The following is a 22,051-nucleotide window of genomic DNA, read 5'->3' as shown; positions in this document are numbered from 1 at the left end:
TATACCAAATTGCTGTAAACAGGATCTAGCCTATTCTATTTAAATGGCATTTTCAAGCAGTTTTCCCACATGGCTATCTGTCTCTATGTATCTTTATGCCATTATCTGGTGGCTATATGGAGTAGGTCAACAGGAAATCACAAGTGCAAGACCTGGGTGAGTTTAGGGGTTTGGGTTGCAAACTATAAAAATTGACTATTTTGTTTCAAACCTTTGTCAAATTCTGAGCAACTCTTTGTGGCAGCTATTGAAGGCACCCATTATGAAAGACACTTAAGTAAGCTTCACTCATCTCACATTTTCGGCCAACAAAATCAAAAGCAGTATTGATTTGAGAAACTCAGAAAGTGTTACATATGGCTTGGTCATGCTAATGGGGACAAATATGGTTTTAGTATTAGGATTTTTCATATACTGTATATTTTAGATGTACTGTTCATTTACAGTATTATGACTTTTTAGGGGTGTGTGTCTTTAATAAAACAAACTATTAAATGCACTCAGAAACTGGAGCCAATTAGACACTTTATATGGGCCTGGTTTATAAACTTTAAAATATCAAGTCCAAAAAGAGAGACATCTTTACAATAGTATGTTAAACTAACAATTTTAAATCAAGTAAAGCACAGAAATATTTGTAATAATATTTTATTATATATTTTAAAAGAGGTGCAATTCCCTCTGTACTACAAATTCAGTAAGTGGTAATTACTTTGCAAACACACAATATCAATACATATTTTTTAAATATTTCTTAAAAAAAACAACACACAAATATTGTCTTAATGATGCAGTCTACTATATACAGACGTGCTCAAATTTGTTGGTACCCCTCCACAAAAAACGAAGAATGCACAATTTTCTCTGAAATAACTTGAAACTGACAAAAGTAATTGGCATCCACCATTGTTTATTCCATATTTAATAGAAATCAGACTTTGCTTTTGATTTTTTATTCAACATATTATTGTAAATAAGAAAACAAATGAAAATGGCATGGACAAAAATGATGGGACGGCTAACCTAATATTTTGTTGCACAACCTTTAGAGGCAATCACTGCAATCAAACATTTTCTGTAGCTCTCAATGAGACTTCTGCACCTGTTAACAGGTAGTTTGGCCCACTCTTCCTGAGCAAACTGCTCCAGCTGTCTCAGGTTTGATGGGTGCCTTCTCCAGACTGCACGTTTCAGCTCTTTCCATAGATGTTCGATAGGATTCAGATCAGGACTCATAGAAGGCCACTTCAGAATAGTCCAATGTTTTGTTCTTATCCATTCTTGGGTGCTTTTAGCTGTGTGTTTTGGGTCATTATCCTGTTGGAGGACCCATGACCTGCGACTGAGACAGAGCTTTCTGACACTGGGCAGTACGTTTCGCTCCAGAATGCCTTGATAGTCTTGAGATTTCATTGTGCCCTGCACAGATTCAAGGCACTCTGTGCCAGGCGCAGCAAAGCAGCCCCAAAACATAACCGAGCCTCCTCCATGTTTCACTGTAGGTATGGTGTTCTTTTCTTTGAAAGCTTCATTTTTCGTCTGTGAACATAGAGCTGATGTGACTTGCCAAAAAGCTCCAGTTTTGACTCATCTGTCCAAAGGACATTCTCCCAGAAGGATTGTGGCTTATCAATATGCATTTTAGCAAATTCCAGTCTGGCTTTTTTATGTTTTTCTTTCAAAAGTGGAGTCCTCCTGGGTCTTCTTCCATGGAGCCCACTTTCGCTCAAAAAGCGACGGATGGTGCGATCAGAAACTGACGTACCTTCACCTTGGAGTTCAGCTTGTATCTCTTTGGCAGTTATCCTTGGTTCTTTTTCTACCATTCGCACTATCCTTCTGTTCAATCTGGGGTCGATTTTCCTCTTGCGGCCGCGCCCAGGGAGGTTGGCTACAGTTCCATGGACCTTAAACTTCTTAATAATATTTGCAACTGTTGTCACAGGAACATCAAGCTGCTTGGAGATGGTCTTGTAGCCTTTACCTTTACCATGCTTGTCTATTATTTTCTTTCTGATCTCCTCAGACAACTCTCTCCTTTGCTTTCTCTGGTCCATGTTCAGTGTGGTGAACTCAATGATACCAAACAGCACAGTGACTACTTTTCTCCACTTGAATAGGCTGAATGACTGATTACAAGATTGGAGACATGTGTGATACTAATTAAAGAAACTAATTAGTTTGAAATATCACTATAATCCAATTATTTATTATCTTTTCTAAGGGGTACCAACAAATGTGTCCAGGCCATTTTAGAATATCTTTGTAGAATAAGCAATAATTCATCTCTTTTCACAGCTTCTTTGCTTTATTCTATGACATACCAAAGGCATGCAAGTATACATGATAAAATAGCTTTTAATTTCATCACTTTTCAGGAGGAATGAAGCATTATTTCAATGAGCTGTAAGGGTACCAACAAATTTGAGCACGTCTGTATATCTATCTATCTATATATATATAACATTGGAAAAAAAGTCATATAAAAAATCTTGTCAAGTAAAGAACAAACATTTCTTTACATGTCCATTTTTTATTGCAAGAAGGATTTTATTATGGTATCTTGGATAGAGATTATATAAGCGCTCACATGCAAAGATAAACCAGTCACAGCTAATACTCTGCAAACTCTAAAGTGTACTTTGATTATTGCTTGATTGAGGGCCATCCCGGTTTATTTTAGCTTATCACTCAAGCCAAGCCATGAACAAAATATAATTGATGGTAAAGAAAATATGAAACAGCTGATAAAATGTAGTCATTCCTTAAAATCATCCCCAATGAGCTTGACAGGTCTTACATTCCCATATAAAAATTAACATGAGATGAGTTGCAAGCAGACTGGAATAAACAGACTGGAATAAACCCCTCCATTACAGCTCAACCAATGGGGTTAAATAAAAAATACCATGAAGAGTCCAACCCTAGAAATATCACTGACAATAAGCACAGCTCACTTAACCTGGCAAAATAATCGTTGAAACACAGAAGTGTTGAATCAACAAATATCCCTTGTTTAGCTGTGAAATGTAAATATAGTACTAGATATTGCATTGACTGTTGTTCATTAATACAACAAATTTTCAATATACAGTGTAAAGGACGTGTGCTGCTCCGCACACTTTGGGTTCTTTTCAGCACGGGTGATTGACCAACACACACAGAATCTTGGTTCGAAATGCGCGATTGTGCTTTTATTTCTTTTTTTTATTTTAATACGCATGGATAACACACACACACACACACGCACGCGCGCGCGCGCGCACGCACGCACGCACGCACGCACACACACACACACACACACACACACACACACACACACACACACACACACACACACACACACACACACACACACACACACACATTGGGGCTCTTCACACAGGAGACACCCAGAAGAGACTACCTGCTCTCCTTAAATACTCTGCACCTGGCTCTAATTTAGAATCATGGCCAGGTGCAGGTGATAATTAACATTAGGAAACAATTATGCTGGCAGGGGAATTTTAACCCCGTCCCCGCCAGTATTACAAAACAAACATTTTAAGTTGCAGGGTCACTGCCCTGTCACAACAGTCAGTTACGCTGTACCCAGTGTACTAATTCAAAACTTGAAAACAAACACATTGCAGTGTTCTGTGTATTGTGCTACTGTATAGTACAGTATTTTGAAGGCTCAATACTGTACAGCAACGTACACGTGGCAACTTTATACTCTTGCATTTTTATTTATTTATGTAAGCAGAGCTCAATGTGAGTGATTTTAACCTGAGTGTAAAAATAAGCTTGCCCCCACTGACTCCCATTATATTGTGACAGGGACATGCATCATGTTGCCAGGACAGTGTCATAAACAAAATATAATTGATAGTATAGAAAATGTGAAAGAGCTGGGAAAATATATCCGGTAATCCATCCATAAAATCACCCCCAAAGAGCTTGGAATGGCTTACATTCCTGTATAAAAAATTCTCATAGAAAAGCAAAATATAATAAAGCATAGTAAAAGCATGATCAATCACAGGTAAATATGGTATGGTAAATATTTTAAAAAACATGGTAAACTATGGTAAATGTATGGTATAACTATGGGGAAAGCATGGGGAAACTGTCAAAGCACTGTGTAGTAAACATTATCACAAAGCAATAAATCACATTATCACAAAACAATAAATCACAAAGCATTTAAAAATGACTTTGCATGACTTTAAATGACTAAGAAACACAGTAGGTGCAGAACTGACAAATTCCTTCAATTTGTAATTGATTCGATTCATTATTTTAAGAAATTGTAAGTAGTTTTTTTTTTTTTTCCCCTTGTATCAACTTGCATCAACACAATCAGTTTGAAGCCGCTGAGGAATAAAAACATGTAAAATGGCAGCTTCTGCCAGGCTAATGAATAAACAAAGGGGTTGCTGTGTGAGGAAATGGAAGGCAAGACGCTAGTCTGATCCAATCAGATTAGAATGGTCATTTAAAATGAGCAGTAATCTCCTCAGTAATCGCATTAGGGTCCCTACAGTAGCCAACCGCTAGTCAGGCAGAATTTATCATGGCCCCCTGGAAATATTGTCATTGTAAAATGTACATTTGTTAAACAAATAACTAAATAAAATAAAATAAAAATCACCAATCAGGATTGAACAAGAATATAATATTAAAACATGTATAAAACATGAATAAAATTATATATTTATCCTTTGAACATAAAAGCTTTTATGTATTAGACTAGAGTTATCATAAAATAATCTTTATTGTTCCTAGAATGCATTTGGGGGAAAAACAATGCACCCACATTGTCATTAATTACTGGTGATTCCACAGCTTCGGTATATTCTGCTCACTGTAACATACATTTCCAACAGATCAAATGAGTTATTTTGTAATGGTTTACAAACACCTTTAACCTTGTTTTCTTGGAGTAAGGTACTGTGTGTATGTTTACACTTTGTTGTTTACTTACACCCCCCCCCCCCACTCCTTTATATTTAATAGCAATTTCTTATTCCAATCTTTGTGTGATTTATGTTGTAAATGCATTGTGTGTAGGGTTCTACTTACTGTACAATGAGATAATCTGTATGGTGTCTGTTACTACTGAATTTTGAAATTCAGCCTAAAAAGTGTGTTGAAGATATAACACCGGGGTATGTTTTAATGATCTAAAATACAGTGTGGTCTCTTCAATTGATCAAACAATAAAACATACACGTATGAGAAATAAACTGTTTGGCAGACACAAAGTAAGTACACTAAACTATAAACCTGCTATTTTGCAGACCACCCTCCAATACATATTATTTGTCTTTGGTTAATAAGGGGTCATAAAATCACTCTGTCTCTTTTTTTTTTTCTCCACAGTGATTATTGAAGGTCATTTTTTCAAATGTTAATAACTGGGATAACCTCTTCATGTATATTCCACAAGAGTCGCTGTAGAATTAGTCACTGTTTGCACACTCGCCTTCCTGGGAGGTACGTGGTGCTCCAGCAGGGTTTTAGCTTTGTCATAAAAAGCTCATTGCCTATTATAAATGTAAGTAATGAAGGTAATAAGCGCTTAGAGGATCATTTAGAGAGGACTCTACCCCCGACTGGCACCAGCTTCTCCCTGTCTGCCAGCTGCAGCGTAGGCAGCTCTGGAATTATCTGTCTGCGTCACACCAGCCCACGCGTCACAGCAAGACTCGAGGAGCCTTCACAAGCAACACTTTTAAAGGAAGAAAAACCACAAGATTAATGGGTTTCAACAACTACTGCTTTACAAACAGCCATAGTTCTTAAGCCATACCCAAGCTATGATTGGCAACACTAAATTAAAACAGAAACAGCTCTTTACTTCTAAATGTTCCTGTAACTGTTCATTAGCACAGTCCTACATGTGGACTTGTAAAGTACCAAGAACTCAAAAGACTATTTAATCTGTTGTGTCTCCCAGCTTTGTTGCCTTTCTAACACAAGCACTGTAGCTGCCTGTCTGAAATATGAAGAAGTCAAACTCAATTTCATCCAAAATGGTGTACAAAAAATGGTGCAGAAGATCTATTGATGATGCTGTGTAGCCAGAGGCGCTGGAACAATTTTTATAGTGGGGGTGTTGAAAGCCATTGAACAAAACTGTAACCCCTGTATATGATGGAAGCCATGCGAAGCCAAGGATGCTGTCGCACCCCCAGCACCCCTAGTTCCAGTGCCCCATGTGTGTAGCTGTTATAGGTCAAATATTTGCCTAAACAATGTTCCAGGTATTTTTAGATTAGTGTATTTAAAGAAAGTGCATTTAATTGCTCCTGCTGTTTTATTGGTTTAGAGCATGATAAAACAGCTTTGTTTTAAATTTTGGACTGCAGAAAAAAAATATGTAGGCAGAACATTAGGGCTGTGAATAAATATAAATGATGCAAAAACCTAATCCATTCAGTTGATGTTTTGTGTAAATGTCCGAGTCCAGATTAGATTATACACTACAGATGAAACCGCCCACACTAGGATAAGATGAGAAGAGTTTTTACAGACTGGTTTCATGGCACTGATGGACACCTGGCTTTAGAGACCAGGACCAGTGGACTCAGTGGATTCAGAACAGAGGGTAGGAGGCAGTGTTTCACAGAGGGTGGTGGGGGTATGGAACTGGCTGCCAAGCTATGTTGTTGCTACTGATTCATTGGCATTCTTCAAGAATCAACTAAAGCGTTTCTGAGATGAACTAGCTGTTAGGCACCAGGTGAGCATTGATGGGCCACCTTTAGTTTTCCAATGTTCTTATGTATTAAGACAATTGAGCAAATTCACATTAGCAGTATTTATTTTAATTTGGTTAATAGACGTCAATTTGATTTCCACAAAAACTATTACCCCCCCCCCCCCCACACAGCTAAAAAGCAAATCAAATTGTGCCCATATCTTCCTGCCAGCTCAATTTGAAACCATACACTTACAAAAGATGACTTACCAAATTAACCACTAAACCATGAAATTATAAGTATATAATATAAACCAGAGTGGATAGCTAAAGAGAAAAACAAAAACAGAACTGTAAATCGAGTCACTGGGTTTCGACCTTCAGTCACATTTAAATTTTACGACACTATCCGAACCACTCAGCTGAATGTAATTACTGTTTACAGGTATTCTGTATGATTCCCAGCAAACCATGACACGAACTGTAACTGTAACTGTCTGTTCAGAGTAATTGCCATTTTCCATGAAATAGTACAGTGGCCTCAGACTGTGAGAGTATAGAAAATTAAGCTGCTTTTTCTGAAGAGGGCCTATTAGGAATCATGAAGCCAGGTTTAAATACTTAGCAGTTCACAATAAGAGGGGAGCAATTTACAATAAGTAGAAGTAAAGATTGGAAAGGATGAGTCTGTTCATATGAACAGTTGGGGAATTATTCATTAATGGACAAATACTCCATTGGAATTCAATAGAAAATAATACTTCATAATTCCATTTTAGCCAATTAATGTAAAGAAAGATATTTCTCTACTGTTCTTTTTTTTTAACTAGTAATAGACGTGCATAACAGGTTAGATGTATGGATTGTATTTATTAGATAGAACCACTTGTCACATTTAGTATGGGATGAGAATGTACACTGCCTGGACACTTGTACCTAATGTGATCACAGCATTGACATGGCATAACTCCACAAGGTGCCGGAAGGGATACATTCATTAATTAACATTTCAGACTTGACAAGCCTCTCTATCTGTCTATGTTTGTCACTGCTGTATCTCTTGGCGACCACTCTTCCTCATGTTGCCATTGACACACACTGATGGCCATTGTCTTGGAGCAGGCTACCACCTTGACTGTCCTTGCTACTGAGGTACTTGCTCGACCTGCACTCACTATGATGACCCCTGCTATCTTTACCTTTTGTGCATTTCTGGTTTTGCAATCGTGCTGCTCCCACAACTTTATAGTGCTGCAGGGATGATCAGGTTAGATATTTATCCACAGAGACTATAACATACCATAAGTTATGCCAAGACCCATGGAATGGGTTTCCTCAAGGGGAAAAGGCATGTATTGTGTGTGGATTGTGTGGATTGTCCAGGAGCCTCCTTCAAATCTGAACACTTGGTAAAACTATGTGCCTGAAGAGGGCATTGCGATGGAGATACACTTTTAGTTCATGGCGCCTAGGTGTCTAAAAAGGAACCATTGGAGCCACATCCACTTCATATCTGGCTCCATGTAGTTACTTTTGCCAGTCACAGTTCTGTCTGTCTGTAGGATAACAGAACAAGAAGATACAATTCTAAAAATAGGGAGTAAATATAGCCAAATAGACACCAAGGTCTTCTGAGAGATAACGTGGCTGGGAGGCATTGATAACACAAAACTTTAGATAAAAAAAAAAACACTTGTGAAAGCACATTCTTTTTAGTTTCTGATGACTGATTATGGAATGTATTTAAAATCACTGCAATGGTGGCTGTGTCATTGTGGTTGAGGGGGTACAATAGGAGGCACAGTTTCGGTGTGTAGATAGGGATGAAGGTAGTTCACCCTCTGGCTCTCTTCAGCACAGCTGCAATTACCAGATGCTTCCCTTAGAAATAGCAGCTTTTTCTCTATGGACAGTTTGTTCACAGGATGTTTGTGGAATCAGCATGTTTTCTAAATTGCAGTTACTGATGTAATCATTAATGTATTTTAAAATTACCAATTGTTGTAAAAAAATAACTTACTTTTTTTTATTTGCTTCTATATATTATGTTTCTTAAATAGACTGAAGTAAGAACCAAAACATAAATAACAGTTGTCGACCTATACCTAAAGTAATATAGTTCCTAAATACATTTTTAGTCAAATTCTTTAAGTCTTGTTAACTATTTTTTCATTAAAAAACAAAAAAACAATAGTATTTTCCTAAATGTCATTTGATTGCAGTCAATTTGCAAAAGCATAATTCGTTTTCCTGCATTAAGTGCATGGACAAATTATTCTTGAACTAATAATTAATGACTACATAAGAAAAAAAATATACAGCCCTCATTTGTTACTGTGTGCAAGTCCTGAAGGAGGTCTAAATCGAATTCAGTACCACTGCCCTACAATCTACAAATATATCCTGTCAGAAATTATAATTCAATACCCTTTAAACAGGACGTAAAGGCTGAAATAAAGCTTGCCTGCATAATCCACCCACATTCTTATTTATTTGTTCTGCTTCAGAGGAGAATTTCAAATAATCCCTGTTAATGAGAAGAAGCTTCCCAGTTTTCATATGAACGGGTTTGCTAATTGGAGAGTTTATAGACCCGCCCAAAACATAACGGCAATGAAAGGCATCCTGTGTAAATATTTACATGTCCTATAACAGTGAAGCAGTGCAATATTGCAGGCCTATAAGCCCATCCCTGTCTAATATGGCAGTTACCGACTCCATCAAGTGTGGGTGTTAGGTCTGTGCCTCTTCCTGGCAGAAAAAAACCTCTTTGAAACGGATATTAAAATGTATGTTTAAATTTCACAAGCCATGCCAACTGGCTACCCACACAGGAATAAACGTGGGTATCTTTTCAATGCTGCGTCTATTAGAAGGCCTCACCTAGAAACCACTCACAACAGGATCTATGTGGATTGACTATTGACCCATTAATACTGAAGCAGGGAGACATTTCCCTAATAACATTTTTACCACAGTAGTTTTGCAGTTTTCTTACACTATGCATTTGTGTTCAACCATACTTCTGTGGGCTTAAGCATTTATGGTTTTAGTTAACATTTTAGCATCATGATTTTTTTATATAATTGAATACATGGCACGACTCAATAATCTGAAATATAATAAAGTGAATCATTTGAAGACACTACTACAGTGCTTCTGACAAAGCGTCTTTATATGAAAGTTAATGCATATTAAAAACCATGTCAAACCATTGTTATAGTAAAATAATAGTATAGCCATGGGACAAGCATGGGAAAAATGGCCGTGCACATTTACTGTGGTTAACAAGTACTGGCACTTTATGTGCCAATGACGAGGGACAACATAAAAGTTGTAACACTGTGCAGTTAACATGTTGTGAGATTATAAGTTGTTTTTAATTATGTATTTATTTTTTTGGAACTGGAAAGGCAAAAACAAATCTAATGTATTATTGTAACCAATTCCCTTGCAGCTGTATATCTGGAGCACAGTCTAGCCAGCTCCAATAACATCATGTATTAAAACTTAAGGGTTGATCTTTATTATACAAATTGAAAAAAGGAAGTAGTTCCAGACTCCGGGAAATCTCTACTTCCGTTATGTTTACCCAAACAAACATGAAACGTAAACATGTTTCAGTCACAGCCTCCTAGTCCAGACAGGCAACACTGAATACAAATATCAGGGGGCCAAATAATCCGCTGCCAAAATAAAACATTACTTCTTCCGCTGTACCACGGTAGAAAAAAATACCACTGCACATTATTTATAAAAAACCTTTGTGGGCTTGCAGGTTATTTGTCCATCATCATTCGTTGAATAGCTATAAAATTCCATGAAGATTTATGGAGTATCCTCTATATTCTGCTGAACAAAATACTTTTGCAGGCATACTATTTCTTAATAGTCCTCCAATACAGCAACAATAAAAAAGATTTTGACCCAGACTTTAAAGATAAACACCCTTACACATGACTCAGAGGACTAGTTTGTTTGTGCGCTGATTGCTTCCTGGCTTCCCCTGGTAATAGAGGGGCTGGGAAGCTTGTGCTGAAAAAAAATCCTTCTTGCAGTAAGTGTCTCTTTCTGTCAAAGCTTATGTGAGGCAGTGATATGCGATTTACAAAACAATCATACCGAACGTAGTATCGTCTGTTTTATACAGAATATTCCTCTCATTACTGAAATTCGTAATTTACATATCGGTGAATAAAAACATTTTTGGAATGTTAAATCAGAGCTGTTGCCAGCCATGAAAAATTACTGAGGCACTTGCCTGTGTTTTATATATAATCCAGCTACAAATAAACAGGCCCAAACAAATACGTTTTCAAACAGGATTTAAAAAAATTAAGTTGTGCTAGCATTCCTGATATGAATCAGGAACAAGTTCCAAAGACAAGGGGCATTATAACTAAATGCCCTGCCTCCGACAGAGTTCAAACTAATTTGAGGGACTGTCAGAAGATTAGCATTTTCTGATCTCAGGGAAAAACCAGGGACATATGGGGTCAGCAGATAATAATAATAATAATAATAATAATAATAATAATAATAATAATGATGAGATGGATGCAGTAATTGTATCATTTTGAGTGGCTCTAGGTTTTGTTGCTCCAATGTTGAGAGTTCTCATTATTTTTCTCTAAATCCTATGTGGATTTGAACTTGCTTTGAGCTTGTCTGCAGAAACCCATAAACTGGGACCAACTCTCTCTGTCTCTATATGAGTAGAGTTGAAAAGCCACACAGTCACATGATTTGTAAAGAATGAGGAAGTCTGTTTAGTCCAAGTGCACAGGATGAAGACAAGTGCAAAACCAGCTCAAAGCTGGTAAATCATGGAAAACGATAACTTAATATTGGACCAACAAAACTCAGAACTCAGAATGATAGCAAACGCCCTAAAAAAGAAAGGGAAATGTGAAAAAAGCTATTACAAAAAGGACAAAGCTACTTACTTTAATACACTGGACATATGGGCTGAACCAATTTCAGGTAATAGCTTCTTGATCACTTTTACAAGGAATACATACTCTCAAAACAAGCTGCTATTACACAGCTGCATCCGGGAGGCCCCTCCTGTAGCGCTCAGTTATCACAAGAATCGGGTCACTAAACACCAAGATCACACAGCTTCAAGCCAGACAGGAAGTGTTGGAATGGACACAGAAACACAGTGTGCACAGCTAAAGGCTACACCCTGCTCTTTCAACTTCACTGAATTAACAACCGGCAGAAAATCAAAGGAGGGGAGACTTGGAAAGAGGTGGTTGTTCAAGTGCACTGAATCTTGCTTATTACAGTACCAGCTGTATAGCACTGCATTTCTTTATGAACAGCTTGCCCTGAGTGCTGAATCAAATGAGATGCTTCTTAGAAACAACGGGGTGGAATTTTAGACTAGTATTACTTAGCAAGTCTGAGCCACCAGTTTTACAATTTAAAGAGCAAGTAGCTTTGCTCAAATATTGAGTTGTATTCAGTTTTTCAGTTTGACCTAGAACACTTAACTGTTTTCAAAAGTCTGAATTATTTTCCAAATTGCTGGCACTTCTAATTTCCCAAAATGGAGCAATTTTTACTACAGGTTTATTTGAGTAACACTTAGACATGCCAATTGAATTAGTGTTATCATAGGTATGATACTGATTTACTATTCAATCTGCTTTTAACTCAGAGGCAGGAGTTACTGACACAATGTGATTGTTTGGGATTTTTAAGATCAACTTCACTGAAGGGTCAAGAGACTGGTAGCCACAGAGGTTTTTTGGAAGTTGCAATGGAGGCTCAAAGGCAAACCTGTAAACGGCCCAAACTGCTACTTAACAGGTTTTTTTTAATGAGTCATAAAGCACTCTTTGTGTATAGTAATACTAAAAGAAATGTAATAAATATTGTTGGCAAAGACTTGAAGTACATTCTCTTTCTCTACTTGAAGTACTAGCGATAGTGTGCAAAACTAGCACAAGACTAATTGTCTCTCTTAATAGGACCATTAGGAGATCTTCACACCTTCCCACTAGACCCTGGGGTGTCTTTAGTTACAGAAGAATCCTTTCATACATATTGTGTTAACAACTCAAGCCCTATAATACATTTACTGAAAAGAATGGTACATGCCTGTCTAAGATTGTTTGGCAATAATTATCTTTAGAAGATGCATGCACTGTGGGCATTGCGTAACTAAGGGGCATGTGTTGATTTACATTAGCCAGAATAAAGTTGATCTTTAAAATGTATTTAATTTGTTCTCAAAACTTAATTATACATTTTACTTTGCCAAGACTGACCATGTCTATAGTTGTTCACAACTGACCTCCACACAAACTGCAAACTGGGATTTCACGAGCCAGTATGCTTTAGAAAGTCTGTGAGAACATGTCAGATTTAGTTTCATGCTACCTCAGAATTAAACAAATGGGATATACCACTATTTTGATTTGTCATTTTCATTTCCACAGCCAACTGTAATTACTGGTACAAAAGCTGATGGTATTCACCCCTGGTTAGAGTTACAACAGCAGCTAGCAGATTAAATCACTGTAATTTCCTCTGCTGCCTTATAGCACGATGAAGTCTCAATGTTTAGCTGAGGGCTGTCCCAGGTTAACCTTTGTCCAGTTTCACTCAACGCTGTAGTGGTAATCGTTCCTGTCTGAGGTATTTGATTGGTTTCATAATTAACCAGGTCACAACTGTTTACACGTAGGCTTTGGTAATTAGCCATGGCCTACATCACTTGAGAAGCGTTTGCATCAAAAAATGCATCAAAACAAGGTCCAATATTGGGAAAATAAAATAACAAATTAATCAACACAATGTCAGAACGTAGCTAAAACTATCAGGTTCTTGGATCATTACATGCCAAATCAGAAAATGATTAAGGTTTGTCGATTAGTCCATCATACTCTACTCCCCCATATTGTAGTTTCCTTGCTGTATTATTTTCAGGGATATAGAGTTTTCACATTCATGTCTGACAAAAGCAGGCTTAAATGGAAACAACTTGCAAATAGTCTTAAGCTGGTGGACGTAGACTCACAAAAACAAGCCTTTATATGCACATTAGATGCACAAAATGCAGTAACTTTAAATTTATAAATAATGCATTATTACAATTAATACAACAAGAAGAAACCCAAATGCTAATTTATCTCTAATATTTCACAATTTTCTGTACCAGATGTCAAATCCCACCCATTGTACAGTATGTACTTTTCTTTATTAATTACTTCTCACCTTGTTAACAAATATCACCAACATCTTGCCACTCAAGCCTGACATGTGCTAACCAGATTGCATTCAGTGTAACGGTACCAAATTCAAGAGAAAATATAATTTACGTACTCTTCTACAAAAACCTATGCAAAAATTTTTATGATTCCTTCAAAATTCACCTGTGCCATTTATTACATTTATTTAATTGTGTGCTTTGCCAGCAATGTCTAGCTTTTTAAAAATATTGTATTTTTACTGTGGTACCTACCATAGACTTGTGATAAATAATAATACTGCAATCCTTATGCAAGTTAGACAATTCTAGATGAACTGAAAAATCTTGAATTTAAAACTTCATATCTTTTTTTTTTTTACTTGTAGTTGTTGTAGCCTTATGAATGTTTACCAAGGTGTACTAAAGTACAGTGAAAACGTGGTTAAACATAGCAGGGATGGAAATAAGACTATGGGTTTATCAAGACACAGCTGAGCTTGTTGCCTGTGCTCTGTGTAATTAAGCTCGGAGTAAAACCTTTCCATCCCTGTACAGGTAAGCACTGGTTAAGCCCAGAGCGGTGTAATAAATCATATTAATAAATATGGCAAACAGTTTTATGTGGTAAAGTTTTATAAGGTTATCTTGGGATGAATTAGTAAAATCAGGGTATGTATTGAAAATGTTGTGTTAGTGTGATTTGATGAAGGGACTTATTGATCACGGTGACAAGTGACAGCAAATTTGACACACCCTCAGTTCCATTTCCTGTGACTTATTTGACACTACACAGACACTGAACAAATCATTTGTACAGCAAAATTGTCACTTCTAGAAAGGGAAATATACTAAATATCACTTAAAACGACATGTATCAATAGGTTAGCTCTAACTGGCTTCACCCAGCATGTACAACCTTGAAGTGACATATTGGCATCGAGGGATTTAGGCCTTCAGTCCTTCACTAATATTTTTAAAACATTACCAGCAATGATTAAGAAATAGGTTTTCCCTGATTACTGTTTGTTTCATATTGCATTCTCCAACATAAAAAACACAGCAAAACAGAGAAGCATACAGAAAAAAAATATCTAGAAATGTCCCAGTACTGGTATAAATAGTCATAGTCTAGTCATTAACAGTGTAAAAATGAATCTTAAATTCCTGCTGGGTTGTTTGAATGGAAAGTCCACAAAACTGCCTCTTTCTAATCACAAGCAATATCTTAGTTTCATTTCCTTATCTTTCTTTCAAATGATTCATTTCTGGTAAATGACATATTGTGGCAATGTGCCCCGCCCCTGTGTGCATATTATGTGTTGTATGTTGCGTGCGTGTGTTAATGTTGGTGTATAGATTGGTACACGGGATATAAACGGGTCTGTGTTTCACGTGTGATTTAAAAAGGTAGATTTGTATTTAGGCACGAGGAGGGCACAAATCACTTCACGTGCTGGTTAAATGTAATATGTGAGCACGGGGTTGCACAGAATTAATTCACGTGCTGGGATTCAAGTGAATAATTAATTAGTAATTGAATCCCAGCACAACAGTATATATAGAGACACGTAGCATTCACTCGGGGTTGGGTGTTCGGTGAGTGGAGAACGGGATTGGAGACGGAGGTAGTAATTGTTAAAATAATAGTATTGAAATCTGCTCACCGTGTTTGTTTGTCTGTCTAGTCCGTTTTGTTCGTCTATTTATTTTGGCCTCAAGTGCCGTGCCCTGTGTTTTGTCTGTTCAAACCTTTTACTTTCTGTTCTGTTTATTAAATGCTGAGCGAAAGCATTCGCTCAGCTTCACCAAACCACACCTCTCTGTCTGTTTATTTCCTGCTTCTGGTCTGACGCCACCCACTCCGGCCGTCTTTGTGACACATATGAACAGACAGAACGGTTCCTCCATGTTTTCCTTGATTCTGATACTTATGACCTGTGCTAAAACACTGTCCTTCAGTTATTAGTGTGGGGCATTTCTGTATCAAAAATGTTTGCTGCCAACGGTCACTCACTGTTCTACCTAGTGCACCAGCGACAAATAAAACGACCGAGGTGTTCTCCTGTTAAAAAAGACGAGTCCCAAAAGCATTGCGCAAACACACAAAGAGAACTTAGCCAAGAAAACCAGAAACCAAAAACTCACATGACCACAGTATGGCAGCCATATTTGGTCACAGGTCAAAACAAAAGTACCATTACATTTTGCACAACACTGAAAATATTAACTATGTATATTAAGCACTTTATGAGTTATGAGCTGTTGAAAAAGCACCAACAATAATGCTGAATTACAAATTTCAACTGACTCCTTATAGGAGTCCTTAAGTATCATTAAGGCGGTGATTGCTTTGGGGTGTATTTTAAAGATCTAAACAGTAGCAGATATAAGTGATGCTGCTCTTTAATCTTGTATTAATACTGATTGACAATGTATTAGCATTAGCACTACACACACCAACAAAATGAAAAACCAGGTTCACACATTTTAGGGTGGCAGAATTAAGATCTGCCACTGATGGTGAACAAAGAGAATAGCCTCTATAATGAATTATTTCCTTAAATGGGTTGAATCAGAGATTGATCAGCTGCTGGAAAACAGTTCACAAACCTTATCACTGCTCATGACGAGGAACTAAAAACGAGTTTATTGCTTGATATAATCATAACCCCCCCCCCCCCACTATAAATCCCTTAGTCTCCTACAGTATCATGAAGTATATTATACTGTAAAACTGAAGAGCAGCACAGATTTTAATGACCTTCATCTCCTGTACATGTGACACTGATTTGCTAGAAAACAAGTGGTGCCAGCTAGTCAGAGAGTCCGCAGGGTGTACTGTGCATTGCATGACATTCCCTTTTTGAAAAAAAAACAAAGCAAAAAAGCGAAGTGCTTTTCAGTTTCACCTCCTTTCAGTTATAAATCAAATCAGATTCTCCAAACAACATAGAGACAAGCTGTCTGCCAACACAAAGAGCCTGGGGACTTGATTTTAAAATCGAGGGCCTAAGAAGGTAAATCTTTCCTCCGATAATGAGGGATATGCTGTGGTTTTCTACATTTTATAGATCACTTCTACCTCTGTCATTGTCTAAATTAAAAAATAGCAGAATATAGCAAACTAGACCCAACTAGTCCAGTAAGGAACAATGTTTTGGAGGAATCTCCTTTTAGCTGCAAGATCAGCCCAGCTCCACCCCAGAAAGCACACAAGATACAACATGAAGCATCGATACAGACACCCCTTTCCAGGAACTCGGGTCCTACCTTATCTTCCACCCGGTTTAAGCGTGATCCAATTGTATTCGTTCCTCTGTCTTTACTTTTTTCTGGACAAAAGAAAGAACAAAAATGAGGTTTTTTTTTATAGACCCAACATTTCATGCTGCACACACCTGGGGGTGAATTCTCAACGCATTTATTTATTTGAAATAGTACACTAGAACCAAACATCTAAGTATTGTACTTCAGGGTCTCATATTATCTCTTGAAGTTTTTTTGTTTAAGTTATTTTTATTATTGTGTAATATTCTCCGTAATCACAAGCATGTTTAGCAATTAGCTTAAGTAAAAAAATCCCCATGTAAACTCAAGACTAGCATTGCAACTTCAAATAATGCAATAGGAAAAGAGTCTAGTTTTGTAAAATTGAGAAGGGTTTCCATGAAAGCCATTTAGAAATAACACACAAATCTCATTCATTTTAATAATTGTGGATCAGCTTTGGGGTCAACATTTTCTGACCGGAACACTCCGTCTGTGTGTGTGCATGGAGTAAGTGTGCATAACATTGTCCATCAGCTGATTTATTAGGATTCAATACTTTAATGAAAAAAAGCTTCTAATGGATATATATGTTCGTTTCCATAGCAATAATCAACTCATGCAGTTTTATTATTAGTTAGACCTGTGCATCTTCTATTATTGATGAAAGGATAAGTATTGGTGTGCTTCATTGCTACTTCAGTCACCTCTCTCAATTTTTTTCCCCCAACCATCTACCGCCCATCCCCCCCCTCCCCCCTCCCCCCTCCCCCCTCCCCCCTCCTCGAGAAATGCATTTGGTGTGATCTTTGGAAACATGAACAGTTGCAAAGTTGAAACAGTTAGCAAGTACTCTGCTTGACAGCTCCAGAGTTCATGAGCAGGGCACTGCTACAGAATCCAAAGTCGGCAGAGACTGGTTCGGGACGGATTTGTTCAAACTGAGATTCATTTCAACAACAAAGGAAATTATTGAAAGCCACTGAATAACAGTTTTGAACGTTTGACTTGAAGAATTTCCTTTCCTGTTTTTCCTTTATCCTGGGATGCCATGAATTGTCTGGTACCTTACACAAACATATATTGATAAGTGACATTTTGGTTTACATAATTCCAATCTTAATTCATGTTTGAGACAATGGGGCCTTATGCACATGCTTCATAATGATTTAAACAATTGTTCTTTTAAAAAACACACACACACACACACACAATCTAAATCTGTCTTTGCCTAGCTTTGAGCTTGATTTGAGTTGGTCAGTAGAATCCTAAATGACAGGACTGAATAGCTTAACTCAGTCCATTAAAATCCTGGGACATTCCAACTCTAGTATAGATGTACAATAGGAAGACCATTAGTCCTGGCTCTTAGGGTACTCCAGACAAGCTCAAAGCTAGGAAAAGGCAAATTTACAGAAATATTCAATACTGGAGCAACAAAACCCAGAACCACTTAAATGAATGCAAATACCATAAAATAGTAAGGGAAATATAAAATAACACCATTCCTGACTGTATCCAGAGATGTGTGGGCTTTAGGGTTTTGTTTACAAACACTCTACCTGTAAAGAAAGTTTACTAATGCTAGCAATTGTTTTAAATTAAAAAGTACCAGAAAGCAGATTTTGGCTAAAGGAATATACTATTTCAGAATATTCAATATTTCTTACCTGTTTATAATCTTCTTGTTTATGTTCTTCCATAACCATTAAACACTAAAAAATGCTGAATTAAGAAATACTGAAAGAAACTCGAATTGTAATTTCTTTTAAATAAGCCAGTGTGTGTGCTCTGTATGATTCTCTATTGCAGAGTCTCCGTAGAGCTTCATTTACGGGCTTACTAACTCATTTCCACTATCAATCTACTGCTTCTGAAAAGACTCCTAAAAGCTGTATTTTTGAAGGTTGGTTGTTTTACAAATGACCACTAGGGGTGTGCAACTATAATTTCTGCCTCATCTGGCCACCTCTAATTTCTATGATTTTGTATTGATACTGTATATAACACAGCTAATACAATTATAATAAGATTGATAATATTCAATATTTTTATCATTTAAAAATCTTAACAAGAAAACAATTATGCTCAAGTGTATTATCATCATCATCATCATCTATTTATTCATGTATTAATGTCTATTTTTATTTCAATTTCTTGCTTTCCATATTTTTAATGTTTCACCAAAATAGTGTGTATTATTTGTATGCACTCATATAGTATATATGTCTGTACCTTGCTATTGACAAGGCGCCAGCACTTCAGTATCATGTACTAAGAATGCACTTAACAGCTGTGTTGAAATTCAAGTAGAAGAACAATGATGGGAATTGGTGTAATAAAGGATTGAAACAGCAATTAGTCTTGTTTTATTTGGGGAATTTATGATCATGGTACATAATGGTTATTGCTATAAAAAAAGGTTATTACACGTTTCGTGCAAATAACTCATAACCAGGTGTGTGCTTAGTGTATTGATTTATAGGCATTACCTGGAAATCTAATGCGGAAATAATTTACAGATACTAAACTTACTGATATAGTAGTTTTGTTTCAAGCAGCCTACTACAAATATTATTAATAATAATAATAATAATAATAATAATAATAATAATAATAATAATAATAATAATAATAATAATAATAATAATAATACATTTAAAAAATAGGTTTACCTGAGGCAGATTGAAACAGGGAGGGCTTTCCTAAGGACTGGTCCAGTCTGTAGAGAAGAAAAACAGAACACTTACATAATTAATGTTTAACTAGTGGATGGTTAATGGTAGTGGCACAGTGCTATGAAGTAATTCCACCTCAATCCTGACCTGAACACAACACTGTCTGCAGCTCAGTTTAGAGACTGACAATTGTGGTGAGGGGTAAGAATATAGTCAAATAATCTGCTTAAATACAGGACTTCACATGGTCTATTACAGATCATTATTACAGGAAAATAATACAGTAGACAGTTACAAACACCACACTTACAAACTGACTCAGCAACCAAACTCACCACAGGGCTCATGGCTTCTGTAAAACACAAAGATCCAACAGTGGAAACTTAAACGGTTAAACGCAGCTAGCCTGGCTTTGTTTGTTTAGGTAATACTATTCCTTGTGTTAAAGCGGTAGAGATTGCATTAATACATACATTACATCATTGTAAGTCAGTTTCAGAGTCAATAAATATCCTCCATTCCCTGAGTGCTGGTAAGGGTGGATTCTATTGTGAAGTTAATACAGAATAAAAGACACGCTCTGTCATTGTAGTAAATGCATGCCAAGCCAGCCCTGCATGCCAAGTGCAACTGCTTCCCTTTTCTGATTGATCTGTGGGTTCGAACAATATTCCACTGGGCTTGCATTCGCTTTGCTGCCCTTTGATCTTGTGGATATGTTTTCTTCTGTTCCAAAATCTAGAACTCTTAAGGAATATGGCTTCAGTGTAGTTTCACCATGCTAATCATTCATTCTAGCGCCATATTTATTAAAAAAGCAAGGGACTTAACCAGATGTTTGACCTGTTTGAAAAAAACGAATTATGAATTGTCCTAGGATTCAATTTTAAATGACGGCACCACTATCCTTATAGTGGATTTTTATATAGTACTAGATAACAAAACAAACAACAACAACGGTGTGTTGTGTTGGTATGTTATGCAGTGTTAGCACTTACAAACTGACCAGTTATATTGTCTCAGCTTCTTATTCTCTCTCCTGGTAATGCCACCCTCCACTTATTATCACCACATTGAAATACCAGGATGTAATGGGAGTCAATGAAGACAAGCACCTGATAATACCACTTTGCTTATTATCACACTCCCTTTCACATGACACACATTTAACTCATCAAGCCAATTTCCATCCCACTTAATATCACTTTGGGAAAGACAGTAAAAGCACTGGAAGTTTACATGTGCAGAAGTTGCTGTACAATATGCCATATTCAGATGGTAGCAAGACACAGCATATAGAACAATGACGTGTATGTTTACAGCTTTCTTATATTTGTAATTATTACAATGTGGTGTACATGTACAATGTAATGGACTGTATAACAATGTTATTAATGATTGTAATACACAATGTATTGTGCACTATTTTAGTTCCACAGAAAAACAGGCATATTTTTTATATCAACCCTTTAATTGCTGAACTCCTGATAGTCAGCTGACCTTATTGTCACCATGTATCCTCAGTACCGTTGATGTGCTATCTAACGAGTCTCACTGTAAAACATGTTTTGTTATTTGGTATTCACTTTAAGGATATCAGCATTGTAATTAAAATGTTATACCTAGGGTGTGTACACTTTTTATTTTAAAATGGTACAGTTGCAAGGTCAAACAAATACCCTAAAATGATAGCTTACTATGTTTGTCTGATATTTTCTATTTCACTGCGATACAAATTAAGTTTTTTTTTTTTTTTTTTTTTGTCTCACACAACACTTTACAGTTCCCTTCCTGTGTTATGGGTAACAGGAGCACACCTGAGCCTACTTTGCCCATTTAGGAAACTATGTAGGAGAGCAGGTAGGGTCTTAATACCTGTGACACAGGAAGCAGATGAGGTGTAAAAACCAAGTACTTTCAACAAACATAAAGCAATAGAAAAACAAAGTCTGGAAAACAAAACAATCAACAGCACATCAGTAAGAGAGCATTATTAAGATACTAATAGGTAGGAACAATGTTTAGCATTAAAGTGTTGGTTAGGATTCACACGTTTCCTAAGGCAGAGAGATGTTATTAAATTGTGCATAAACTCACACTGCCATCTAACCCCAAGAAAAAAAATTATCACAGCATCAAATTAGGCACCGTCTTTTTCATTCCAACACTCACATTATTTTTCAGTAAACTGTTATCACCCTTCAGCAGTTGGCATGTGTG

The 22,051-nt window shown here is 36.7% G+C and overlaps 1 protein-coding gene across 3 annotated transcripts in view; it reads right to left on the bottom strand.

Annotated features, from left to right (window-relative positions):
* The window catches only part of LOC117432024 (potassium voltage-gated channel subfamily KQT member 1-like), a 336,879-nt gene that overhangs the window by 109,501 nt on the left and 205,327 nt on the right, over positions 1 to 22,051 (bottom strand). For 2 of the 3 annotated variants that reach the window (XM_034053396.3, XM_034053397.3), the window contains exons 16-17: positions 19,829 to 19,875; positions 17,157 to 17,218 (exon numbers count right to left, since the gene is read on the bottom strand). In XM_034053396.3, the coding sequence (XP_033909287.2) occupies positions 17,157 to 17,218; positions 19,829 to 19,875 (109 nt within the window). Of the gene's footprint in view, positions 1 to 5,686; positions 5,714 to 17,156; positions 17,219 to 19,828; positions 19,876 to 22,051 lie in introns of those variants that run through there. The other variant, XM_059002045.1, reaches the window with a different exon arrangement.

This window comes from Acipenser ruthenus, chromosome 27 (assembly GCF_902713425.1).
Source record: "Acipenser ruthenus chromosome 27, fAciRut3.2 maternal haplotype, whole genome shotgun sequence".
Classification (NCBI taxonomy): Eukaryota; Metazoa; Chordata; class Actinopteri; order Acipenseriformes; family Acipenseridae; genus Acipenser; species Acipenser ruthenus.
This window is presented reverse-complemented; position numbering and strand designations above follow the sequence as displayed.